Genomic DNA, 13,503 nt, shown 5'->3' on the forward strand with positions numbered 1-13,503 from the left:
ACCATTTTGGCACGAAAGGTTTCGTAGGAATGCTCTACCTTAGCGGGGGAAATACGGGACAAACCAATTTAGGCCAATATATGGGATGTCCCGGCAAATACAGGACAGTTGGCAACCCTATGTTCAAGTTCAACAGTGCGTGACAGGGAATGAGGAAAGGTGCAGCTGACTCATATCGTTTCCTCGCTGCCCGGTAGCACATGCTTTGCGGCCCAGTAGTTGGGGACTGCTGTTCTACAGGATGATATTTCCCAATGCAAACTAAATTTTGTATTTAAACTGGAGTGGGATCATTAACTTTACCAGAAGGAAGAACTCTGCAGCCATTGGAGTCACTCAGCTTTGAATTAGTTCCATACTTTTATCAATGTATGGATAAAATTACATACACTTATTCATAAACGTACAAATGTTTAAATTGCTTATGCGGAGCCATTCTTAAGCGATTACAAAGAAGTTGCTGCATCTCACTTTAACTCCAAAACCAGATGTAAGAAATCACCAACTGGCTAATAACAGACCCATATATTATAACAGATCCTGAAATGTCTTACAGAGGATAAATAAGCTACATTCTGCATAAAAGTAACGGTCAACACAAAGTACTGAAGGAACTCAACAGGTCAGGTGGCATCTATGGAGGGTAATAAACAGTTGATGTTTTGGTCTGAGACCCTTCATCATGTACTGATAAAGGGTCTTGGCATGAAACATCAGCTGTTTATTCCTCTCCATAGATGCTGCTGACCTGCTGTGTTGCTCTGGAGTTACAACATCTACATAATCTCTTATGTTAAAGGATCAGTCAATCCTTCGAAATACTTTGCTTTACTCTAAATAATCCATAGGGATTAAGCTGTCTCCTTCCAAAGTCGTCAGTAGAAAATTCACTTCTGCCTTTAGGGTAGAAATGTTAATGGAATAAACTTTCAACGAAAGGCATCTTGACAAATGCATGGTAAAATTGACCACTTCGAGGCGACTTGCCATGGTCATTGGACCCATTTGGAGATGGTTCTGGTGAATAAGCAGATATGAGAGATGAATGTCATTTTAGAAAGTAGCACGTTCACATTTTCTTGAAACAGATCTTGCTGCATTTTCTGTAAAAGCAGAAACCTGGATCCATTTGGTCACACTGTTTCCTGTGGAGAGGAACATGGCTTTAGTCTGGAGTTCTGAATGTGCGAGGAAGTTTAGATTTATCCATGTTCAGAGGGACAACTCCCGTATCCATACTGAAAATTCTACTTTCAAACACTACTTTCCCCAGTGTTACCCAGCTGACATGATTTTTGTCTGGGTGAAATATGACAGGTGAGGATGACGTGCGACATTCTTTGGGGAACTCTGTGGAGAAATGTAGACCTGTTGTTCTGGTAAAAATCACCCACAGTGCTACCATCACAGAACTGGTCTGGGATGCCCATTCAATAACGATGTGACAGACCTTCATGTTCAGACCTACTCCCCCTCTATGTATTCACTTGTTATGACACAGGAGGAGAGCACCAGGTCCAGGGAGTAGTTCATCACTTCCTCCATGTGTTCATGTACCCCTTGCCATTTATTCCCTCTCACCCACGCCAATCAGATCCCCTGTTGATTCTTTGGCCATTTACCACCATTGTTCACCAGGAGAATCTGCAAACTCTACACTGATTGAACTGAAGTCCACCCATCCATGAGTCTCTCAGCAATCACCATTTCCTCCTCACCACTCTTGATGCTCAGACTAACCCAGTAAACACGGCCCATTTCCTGATGTCTCTCATTGTCACTGTGAAATGTTATATCTCTGATTAGATTTGTTTAGTTATCATGTATGCATCAACGCATATAGTGAAATGCATTGTTTGAGTTAATAACGAGCACACCCAAGGAAGTGCTGGGACCAGACTGCAAGTGTCACCTTGCATTCCGGCATCCAATTAGCATGTTCACATTGTTCAGTAGAACAACAATGCCACCATAACAACAAAATTTTTTAAAAAAAAGCAAACAAAACCCCTTTCCAACCCTCCTACCCACCCACCTAGCTGCTCACGCAGACAGACAGCCAGCCTCCAGGCCCCCAGTATCCAGTGGACTTGCGGACTCACAGTCATCAGGCTGGTAGTTCTGGACTTGCTGACTTCCCTTCTCCTTCTCAACACAGCTGTCTGCTGCTGACAGCCCCTTGGAAAGACAGACCCGAATGGACTGTGTATCATGATGCTCTGTGAGGAAGGGGGTTCCAGACCTTTTAGCCCAGTGACTATAAAGGAGATAATGATGGTGGTGTGTGTCCAGGTAGGGTTGCTGTAGGAGATGTGCTTGTGCTGGTTGGCAAGGATTGTAAATTTGTGAAGTGCTGTCACTAACATGGACACACTCACCGATGTGACAGATAGTGTCGTTTTGGTAGATTCAGAATTGAATAAGACTCTCCTGGTCTTGCAAATGGAGAAAATCCACTTCTGGTATTCAGCCCTTATCTTAAGTATAAAAAAAAGGAAATTTATTAGAGATTACACCTGAATAAGATCATCTGAGATCCCTGAAACCACTTTTACTAGCTCATTGGTTAACCATTAACAAAATAGCTTATGATTTTGAAAGAGGGACTGGTGATTGCTATTGGTGGCCTGTAGGAACTTTGGCCTGGTACCATTGGCTTCCAGGGTTTGACTGGTGTTCTGATCCCACCACAGGGAGTATCATGGTGGAATGGCCCTATTCTACTCCAGTTGAGCCAATTTATGGCAAATTATTGTCATTTTTACAGTCTAGGGCCTCAGCTTCAACCTCCCGATCAAAGGGAAAGATATCCAGGCAATTTTCAAACGCATATTTGCAAAGTCCACATTTGTTTTTGAGTGGGGCATAAATATTGCCCAGGTTACCAGGAGAGAAGCATCTGCTCTGTTCCCCATAGCAACTGGTGATGATTGACTTTCACCTAGAGTGTAATTGGTTAGCTGGGTGAACATCTCAATTGAAAGGTGACTGCTGTGATAGTACGGCTCTCAGTAACACACTCAGCTGTTGGCCCTGACTGCGTGCTCTTGGCTGAGACTTCAACCAAAGCATTGAAGTTTGGGAGGGATGGTTGACCTTATAATTAAAGTCGAGGTTGTTTAGGATGATGTTAGGAAGTATAAAGAGCAGATGTGATATTGGTCTCCCGGCAAGAGAAGTATAAAAATCTCAGGAATGAAACACACATTTGTGTCTGACTCATTTAGTCAACTGCATCCCTAGGTTATAAGTAATTCTATTTCACTGTAAATATTTAAATAATCAACTATGATACCACTTGCCTTGGGATTCAGGAGGCACAGAATGATGAAGATGAAAGTGCCTTGGAAACTGTTGACGATGGTGAACAGATAGGCCATCACGACTGTTTCCTCTTGGAAGTGGAACAGGCCAAGGATCCAAGTACAGCCCAGGATGAACACCTGTGAAATGGCTTTAAATATCAGCATCCTGTAATGGAGAGAAACTACAGAATCAGAATCGGGTTTACTATCACTGGTATGTGTCGTAACTTTGTCAGCTGTCAGCAACAGTTTCAGCCCAATATGTCCATTCCCTCTGTAGAGGCTGCCTGACTAGCTGAGTTCCTCCAGCTTTTTGTGCATTACTCCTATTGTCAATGTGTAAGCAGCTAAACTTACTATAGGTTAAGCCCAGGCTTCAGATGGAGAATCGTTTACATCTTAAGCAAAGTGAGAAAGCCTTAAGATGATTAGATTTATTTGTCACATGTACATTGAAACAGTAAAACTAACAGTGAAATGGGTCTTTACTGTCAATGACCAACATAGTTGGAGGATGTGCTGGGGGCAGCCCAGTGTCACCATGTTTCCAGCACCAACTTAGCATGTCCAAAACTAACTAATGAACTAATTCTAACAGGTACATGTTTGGAATGTGGGAGGAATCCAGAGCACCTAAGGGAAACCCACACCATCATAGGGAGAATATACAGGCTCCTTTCAGACAGCAGTGGGAATTGAGTTCTAATTGGTGATACTGCTGGGGCAGTAGGGCATTGTGCTAATCCCCACCCCCCACCCTCACATGCACACACCCGGGAATGCATTATAGTGTTGTACAGTTGCTCTCAGCTTTTAGTAAGCTGCACATTATTGCCAGTAATTTTGTGGTTCATTTTTGTCTCCTGAACCCATCACAGTAATCTTACCTTGTGTCTTTAATCTTTGACACTTTTGTGTCACGGTTGGAAAGCTCTTCATTCAATGTGTAGAGAGTCATGGTGAAGAGAAATGTGTTGGCCTGTTGGATACATTACAGTTTAGATGTGATGACAGAGAGGAATGCACGTTATCTACCTCAGTACAGGGGGTGGGTGTGTTTGGGAGGGAGACATGAGACTCTTCATGGTCTGGAGGATCAGGTGAAGCCTGATCATAATCTAGAAACTTATCCAATCTGAATGAATGGCAGAGGGAACATTTCACTTTGGGATCTGGGAAACTATGCCGGTTGAAGCAGGCAGAGACTCTGAGGGCTGGAACATCACATGTTGGCCACAGGGCTCTGGGCATCATCTTACTGAACCACACCAGAAAATACCAGAGCTGAGAAGCAGAGGGGATGGATGCATAACCAATAAGACCAAAGGACACAGGAGCAGAATTAGGCCATTGAGTCTGCTCAGCTATTGCACCCTAGCTGATTTATTATCCCTCAGCCCCATTTCTTCTGCCTCCTTGTTATCTTTGACCTCTTGACTAATTAAGAACTTATCAACCTCTGCTTTAAATATATGGAGGGAGGAGAAGATGGCGGCGCGGCAGTTCCGAATGAATATCGTATTTGTGAAGTAGGATGCCATGCACAATCCGGATTTGATGGAGACAGCTATGAGAAGCGCGGAGGAACATCTGGAGTAACTTCTGAAATGCCTGCTTTGCTGCCGATTGAGAATCTCTGGAGACGAAGGCCCCAAATCCTCGGCTTTGCCTATTGCCTGTTGCTGGGGCCGAGGTCGAAGCGCTGGGCAGAGATGGTGCTCGGAGGCTCGGAGTTTTCGGATGGACTCGGAGTTGGACTGTGGTCGGATGCTTCCAGGATGCTGCATCGGCAAGTTGGCGCTGGAGGTTTACCGTCTGCGTGAGATGATGGGACTTTCGAGAGACTTTGAGACTTTTACTGTGCCGTGGTCTGTTCTTATCAAATTATGGTATTGCTTTGCACTGTTGTAACTATATGTTATAATTATGTGGTTTTTGTTAGTTTTTAAGTCGGTTTGTCATGTGTTTTCATGATATCATTCTGGAAAAACATTGTATCATTTCTTAATGCATGCATTACTAAATGACAATGAAAGGGGACTGCGTGTCCTCATAATCTAATCTAATCACTGGTCCTCCACAGCTGTTTGTGCAATGAATTCCACAGATTCACTACCCTTTGGCTAAAGAAATTCCCCTTCATCTCTGTTCTAAATGGATTTCTTCTCTCTATTCTGAGGTTGTGACCTGTGGTCCTAGACTCCCCTCCAATTGAAAATATCTTCTCCACTCTATCTAGACCTTTCAATATTCTATAGGTTTCAATGAGATCCTCTCTTCCCCCCTCCCCCCCGATTCTTCAAAACTTCAGTACTACAGGCCCAGAACCAATAAGTGCTCCTCATTCATCAACCCTTTCATTCTTGGAATCATTCTTGTGAAGCTCCACTGGACTCTCTCCAATGTCAGCATATTTTTTCTTAGATAAGTGGTGCAAAACTGCTCACGATACTCCATGCAGACTTATAAAGCCTCAACATTACATCCTTGCCTTTATATTCTAGCTAGTCCTCTTGAAGTGAATTCTAACATTGCATTTGCCTTCCTTACCACTGACTTGACCTGTGAATTTACTTTTGTTGAATCCTATACGAGGACTCCCACGTCTCTTTGTACCTCTGATTTCCGAATTTTCTTCTGATTTAGAAAATAGTCTATTTACGCCTTCATTCCTTCTACCAAAATGCATGACAATACACTTTTCTACTCTATATTCCATCTACCATTTCTTTGCCCATTCTCCCAGCCTGTCCTGCAGAATCCCTGCTTCCTCAACACTACCTGCCCCTTCACCTACCTTTGTATCACCTGGAAACTTGGCCGTAAAACCATCAATTCCATCATCCAGACAACTGTCATATAAGGTGAAAGTAAGCGTACTGATGGCCATGAAACACAACTGAAAAGGCCCCCTTTATTCCCGCTCTTTGCTTCCTGCTAGTCAGCCAATCTTCTATCCATGCTAATATCTTTCCTGTAATACCACGGACTCTTATTTTGTTAAGAAGTGTCCTGTGCAGCCCCTTGTCAAAGCCTTCTCAAAATCCAAGTAAACAACATCCACTGACTCCTTTGTCTATATTTCTTGCTATTTCCTTGAAGAATTTCAACATGTTTGTCAGGCAAGATTTCCCCTTAAGGAAACATGCTGATTTTGGCCTATTTTATCATGTGCCCTCAAGTATGCCAAAATCTCATCCTTAATGATGGACTCCAACATCTTCCCAAGCATTGAAGTCAGGCTAACTAGCATACAATTTCCTTTCTTCTGTCTCCCTCACTTCCTAAAGAGTGGAGTGACATTTGCAGTCCTCTGGAGCCATTCCAGAATTTAGGGATTCTTGATCTTCTTCCGCTATCCAATGAGATAAGACTCCCACTACAACAGCCATGGCTGTCTGGGAGAAGAACCTCTCCACTGATTTAGGCAGGTGGCCTCTACCTCTGAAAATATCAAGGATCAACTTTATTCGGTATGTAATTTGCTCCAGTGTTTTGGTCAGGGAGCAACATGCAACAAAAAAATAATGTTCAACAATAATAACAATTATATAAAAGATAAAGTTAGAGGTTAAAGTATAGATATGGAATAAAATGTGCATAAATATATAAATAACAGCATGTATTTTCAATGTATCGTATATAAATTGGTGTAGTGCACAGTGCGGTAATTAGATAGAAGGGTGTGGAGTAGTAACTAGAATAGTGATCAGATTAATTGCCTCAGGGTGATGGTGTGAAGTTTGTTTTAATAGTCCTATAGTGCTTTCATATGCTCTTAAGAGAATATTGTTCTTAATATTGGATTCCCTCCAGGTGGGGCAACATCTCTGCATCAACTCTGATCAAATCCTCCCCTCATAATCTCAAGCTTTCTAAACTCCCAATCTTGTACATTGACCCCTCCACAACAGAACTGAGCCCAGGGAACCTCTGCTCTGCGTCTGATAAGGGTCAATTCCCTAAGAACATGACACCTTGAGTAGAGACTCCCTCATCCATCCCCTCCCCCCACTTCTCACCCCTTACTTCTCCCTCTAAGACACACTTTATGATCTTGATGCCAGCATCTATAGGATGAGAGATGACTTGACAGAGGTGCACAAGATGATGAAAAGCATAGATCAAGTGGACAGTCCGAGACTGTTTCCCAGGGCAGCGATGGCTAATGGGATGGTGCATAATTTTAGGGTGACTGGAGGAAAGTATGGGGCCACGTCAGAGGTAGTTTTTTTTTTACACAGAGCATGGTGGGTGCCAGGGGTGCAGGCAGAGGCAGATAGGGGCATTTAAGAGGTACTTAGATAGGCACATGGATTATAGAAAAATGGAGGTCTATGCAGGAAGAAATGATTAGATTTATCTTAGTAGGTTAAAAGGTCAGTGTAACATCATGGGCTGAAGGGTCTGTACTATATTGTAATGTTCTATGATCGAAACTTTCATTTTAGCCAGAATATTGAGCACTAACTGGAGACCCTGTGGTGTGAAGGCAGACACATACATGCACAGCACATCTTTACAACTGATTGCCCTGTGTTCACCAGGTAGAAGGCAGATGTTTCAGGACATCTCTGAGTGTATCTCCCAGCAGAGCTGTGTCGGAAAGTGTGGGTGAATAGACACCCCAGGATCATGGCCGGGACATCTTTGAGTGTGTCTCTCTGCAAAGTCCCATTGGGAAGTAGTGTGTTGAATGAGCACTGTGGGTAGCTCAGATGTACAAGTGTCCTAGCGAGCACGAGACTTAATGGATGAACGTTTCTACAGAAGTGAATTCAGGGATGGAGTCTGGCTTTTCTGGTGCTAGGGTCTAAGAAGCTCTTGGACAGTTCAGAGTTCAAAGACCTCATCCTTGACCCTGCCTTGTACAGCTGGATGCTGGACTTCCTGTCAGCAGGTTGTAAGAGTGGGCTCCCTCACCTTCAACCCTCTGACTCTCAATACAGGAGCCCCTCTCAATACTCTCACTGCGTACTGAGTCCCTTCCTCTGGCCCCTGTATACCCATGACTGTATCACCACCCACAGCTCTAATCTGCTAATTAAATTTGCTGACGACGCTGCATTGATTGGCCTTATTTCAAACAATAACGAGGTGGTCTACGGGGAAGAAGTCATCTCTCTGACACAGTGGTGTCAAGAAAACAACCTCTCCCTCAATGTTGAAAAAACAAAGGAGCTGGTTGTGGATTACAGGAGGAATAGAGACGTGCTAGCCCCTATTGACATCAATGGATCTGAGGTTGAGAGGGTAAGCAGCTTTAAGTTCCTTGGCATCCACATCACCGAGGACCTCATGTGGTCTGTACACACCAGATGTGTCGTGAAAAAGGCACAAAAGCACCTCTTTCACCTTAGACGGTTGAGGAAGTTTGGTATGGGCCCACAATCCTAAGAACTTTCTACAGGGGCACAATTGAGAGCATGCTGACTGGCTGCATCACTGACTGGTATGGGAACTGTACCTCCCTTAATCGCAGGACTGCAGAGAGTGATGCGGACAGCCCAGTGCATCTATAGTTGTGAACTACCCATGATTCAGGACATTTACAAGGACAGGTGTGTAAAAAGGGCTCATAGGATCATTGGGGACCCGAATCACCCCAAACCACAATCTATTCCAGCTGCTACCATCTGGGAAACAGTACGCAGCAAAAAAGCCAGGACCAGCAGGCTCCAGGACAGTTTCTTCCACCAGGCCATCAGACTGATGAACTCACGCTAATTTGAGTGTATATTACATTGAGTGTTCGAATTATTATAAGTTACTATCATTGCACATTTAGATGGAGGCGTAATGTAAAGATTTTTACTCCTCCTGTATGTGAAGGATGTAAGAAATAAAGTCAATTCAATTCTGTTCAGTTACAGGACATTCTAAAAGGGGCAGGTAAACAGCCAGAGATTGGCATCAAATGAAGGGAATGGGTAAGTGTTGGTGTGATGGACCAAAGGGCCTAGGTCCATCCTGTACAACTCCAGTTGAGGGGTAGATAACAGGAATTCTGCAGATGCTGGAAATTCAAGCAACACACATCAAAGTTGCTGGTGAACGCAGCAGGCCAGGCAGCATCTGTAGGAAGAGGTGCAGTCGACGTTTCAGGCTGAGACCCTTCATCAGGACTAGAGGGGTAGATATTGTTTTTTAAATTGCTTTATTTTGGAGATCATTTGTGTTTAGAAACATAGAAAATCTACAGCACAATACAGGGCCTTCGGCCCACAAGGCTGTGCCGAACATGTCCTTATCTTAGAAACTACCTAGAGTTACCCATAGTCCTCTATTTTTCTAAGCTCCATGTACCTATCCAGGAGTCTCTTAAAAGACCCTATCATATCCGCCTCCACCACCGTCACTGGCAGCCCATTCCACGCACACACCACTCTCTGCGTAAAACAACTTACCCCTGACATCTCCTCTGTACCTACTTCCAAGCACCTTAAAACTGTATCCTCTCGTGCTAGCCATTTCAGCCCTGGGAAAAAGCCTCTGACTATCCACACAATCAATGCCTCTCATCATCTTATACACCTCTATCAGGTCACCTTTCATCCTCCGTTGCTCCAAGGAGAAAAGGCCAAATTCACTCAACCTATTCTCAAAAGGCATGCTCCCCAATCTAGGCAACATCCTTGTAAATCTCCTCTGCACCCTTTCTGTGGTTTCCACATCCTTCCTGTAGTGAAGCGACCAGAACTGAGCACAGTACTCTTAAGTGGGATCTGACCAGGGTCCTATATAGCTGCAACATTACCTCTGGGCTCCTAAACTCAATCCCACGACTAATGAAGGCCAATGCACCATATGCCTTCTTAACCACAGAATCAACCTGTGCAGCAGCTTTGAGTATCCAATGGACTCGGACCCCAAGATCCCTCTGATGCTGTACACTGCCAAGAGTCTTACCATTAATACTATATTTTGCTATCATACTTGACCTACCAAAATGAACCACCTCACACTCAATCTGGGTTGAACTCCATCTGCCACTTCTCAGCCCAGTTTTGCATCCTATCATTGTCCCGCTGTAACCTCTGACAGCCCTCCACACTATCCACAACACCCCCAACCATTGTGTCATCAGCAAATTTACTAACCAACCTACCCCTCCACTTCCGCATCCAGGTCATTTATAAAAATCACAGAGAGTAGGGGTCCCAGAACAGATCCTTGAGACACACCACTGGTCATTGACCTCCATGCAGAATGTGACCTGTCTACAACCACTGTTTGCCTTCTGTACTTTCTCAATAAGCCTGGCATGGGGTACCTCTTCAAATGCCTTGCTGAAATCCATATACACTACATCTACTGCACTACCTTCATCAATGTGTTTAGTCACATCCTTAAAAAATTCAATCAGGCTGGTAAGGCACGACCTGCTTTTGACAAAGCTATGCTGACTCTTCCTAATCATAATATGCCTCTCCAAATGTTCATAAATCCTGCCTCTCAGGATCTTCTCCATCAGCTTACCAGCCACTGAAGTAAGACTCACTGGTCTATCATTTCCTGGGCTACCTACTCCTTTTCTTGTATAGGGGAACAACGTCTGCAACCCTCCAGTCTTCCGGAACCTCTCCTGTCCCCATTGAAGATCATCGCCAGAGGCTCAGCAATCTACTTCCTCACCTCCCACAGTAGCCTGGAGTACATCTTGTCCAGTCCCAGTGACTTATCCAACTTGATGCTTTCCAAAAGCTCTAGCACATCCTCTTTCTTAATATCTACATACTTACGCTTTTCAGTCTGCTGTAAATCATCCCTGAAATCGCCAAGATCCTTTTCTGTAGTGAATACTGCAGCAAAGTATTCATTATGTACCTCTGCTATTTCCTCCAATTCTATACACACTTTTCCACTGTCACACTTGATAGATACTATTCTCTCATGTCTTATCCTCTTGCTCTTCACATACTTTTAGAATGCCTTGGGATTTTCCTTAATCCTGTCTGCCAAGGCCTTCTCATGGCCTCTTCTGGCTCTCCTAATTACATTCTTAAGCTTCCTGTTAGACTTATAATTTTCCAGATCTCTATCATTACCTAGTTTTTTTAACCTTTCATAAGCTCTTCTTTTCTCCTTGACCATGGTACACCACGGTTCCTGTACCCTACCACCCTTTCCCTGTCTCATTGGAACATACCCATGCAGAATTCCACGCAAATATCCCCTGAACATTTGCCACATTTCTTCCGTACGTTTCCTTGAGAACATCTGTCTCCAAGTTCCTGCCTGATAGCCTCATATTTCCCCTTACTCCAGTTGAACGCTTTCCTAACTTGTCTGTTCCTATCCCTCTCCAAAGCTATGGTAAAGGAGATAGAATTGTGATCGCTATCTCCAAAATGCTCTCCCACTGAGAGATCTGACACCTGACCAGGTTCATTTCCCAATACCAGATCAGGTACAGCCTCTCCTCTTGTAAGCTTATCTACATATTGTGTCAAGAAACCTTACTGAACATACCTAACATACTCCACCCCATCTAAACCCCTCACTCTAGGGACATGCCAATCAATATTTGGAAAATAAAAATCTCCCACCACAACAACCCTGTCATTGTTACATCTTTCCAGAATCTGTATCCCTATCTGCTCCTCGATGTCCCTGTTACTATTGGGTGCTCTATAAAAAAAAAACACACCCAGTAGAGTTATTGACTCCTTCCTGTTCCCAACTTCCACCCACAGAGACTCCGTAGAAAATCCCTCCATGACTTCCTCCTTTTCTGCTGTCGTGACACTATCTCTGATCAACAGTGCCGCGCCCCAATCTCTTTTGCTTCCCTCCCTGTCCTTTTGGAAACATCTAAAGCCTGGCACGCGAAGTAACCATTCCTGCCCCGAGCCATCCAAGTCTCTGTAATGGCCACAACATCATAGTTCCAAGTACTGATCCATGCGCTAAGCTTGTTTGTTTTGTTCATAATACTCCTTGCATTAAAATAGACACATCTTAAACCATCGGTCTGAGCACCTCCCTTCTCTATCACTTGCCTATCCTCCCTCTTGCACTGTCTCCAAGCTTTCCCTATTTGTGAGCTAATTGTCTCTTCCTCCGTCTCTTTAGTTTGGTTCCCACCCCGCCAAGTTTGTTGGTAAACTTCCCTCAGGAGCAGTGGTCTCTATCCCCAGGAATGACAGGCTCGATTTGGCATCTCTGAAGGCAGGACATGACCCCTCATATCCACACCAGAGGCAGTCAAGAATTAGTTATCAGAGAAATTGTCAAATGAACTGCTCAGAAAGTTAATTGTGAAATTCTTTGTAAAAAGATATTCAATGAGAAATAATCTGTCAATATCAGGAATTTAAGAAGTAATTACCAAAATGATGAAGTAAACCGGGCCCAGGAAGCTCCAGGCAAAACCATTCTTCACCTGTAACCAGCAGCTAAAATTCAAAGAGAAGCATGTTGAGGAAAAGTGGTTAGAATTCATTGATATCAAATAAATCTAGGAGCTTGAGGAACTGCTTTCAGTTAACAGTTGGCCACTTCACATCTCATTTAAGGGGAAACTTCCCAAGCCCAGAGTGGCTGAGGATTCCTATCTCCCAGTCCTACAATGGGTACATGTCTCCCTGGACTGGCCCAATAGCACACGAGAGTGTCATGGATCTAGTTGCTTCTGAAGTTCGGGCTGATATGCTTGTTGCTCATGCTGTGCCATTTGATGGAGATAGGGGTAGTCAGAGCTTGTGTTAGCATGAGCTGGGGCAGAGAGTAATTATCGTTGCCAGGGAAGAATAAATCACCACATTTACTTTCGCTCTGATCCGTATCCATTGGGGTAAATCACTGCAGAGATGGCCACTACCAGCGCGGGGCTTCCATATCCCAGAGGGTAGATGACCTTCCCCAACTGGCTGGAATTAGACACTCTCATCTTCCTGAGGTTCCTGACCATCAGATACAGCTGAGTTGACTCCAAACTCATCCAAGTGAAGGCCACCAGAAACAAGTAATGTAAGCACCCTGCGACAATGCCACACATTGCCTACAAAACAAACACACATAAAAGTCAGACATAAAAAGTGATGGAGGAGTTCCCTTGGGTTGTGCCACCTTTCCACTGGTGTTCGTCCTGACCTCCACGTGTTTAATGCCATCATCTTACAGTAACGTTCCAAGTGCCAATTCACCTCCAGCTTCAAAGGCCCTTTGGCGGAAGACTGGATATTCCCCACCCCCA

The 13,503-nt window shown here is 44.0% G+C and overlaps 1 protein-coding gene across 1 annotated transcript in view; it reads right to left on the bottom strand.

The window, feature by feature from the left end:
- Positions 1–331: 331 nt before the first annotated feature.
- The window catches only part of LOC140191088 (uncharacterized), a 100,109-nt gene continuing 86,937 nt past the window's right edge, over positions 332–13,503 (bottom strand). The window contains exons 29-34 of the mRNA XM_072248163.1: positions 13,076–13,308; positions 12,637–12,703; positions 4,193–4,284; positions 3,303–3,471; positions 2,379–2,477; positions 332–1,017 (exon numbers count right to left, since the gene is read on the bottom strand). Coding sequence (XP_072104264.1) covers positions 829–1,017; positions 2,379–2,477; positions 3,303–3,471; positions 4,193–4,284; positions 12,637–12,703; positions 13,076–13,308 — 849 coding nt within the window. The 3' untranslated portion in view covers positions 332–828. The remainder of the gene's footprint in view (positions 1,018–2,378; positions 2,478–3,302; positions 3,472–4,192; positions 4,285–12,636; positions 12,704–13,075; positions 13,309–13,503) is intronic.

Source organism: Mobula birostris, chromosome 32, assembly GCF_030028105.1.
Source record: "Mobula birostris isolate sMobBir1 chromosome 32, sMobBir1.hap1, whole genome shotgun sequence".
In the NCBI taxonomy this organism is placed as follows: domain Eukaryota; kingdom Metazoa; phylum Chordata; class Chondrichthyes; order Myliobatiformes; family Myliobatidae; genus Mobula; species Mobula birostris.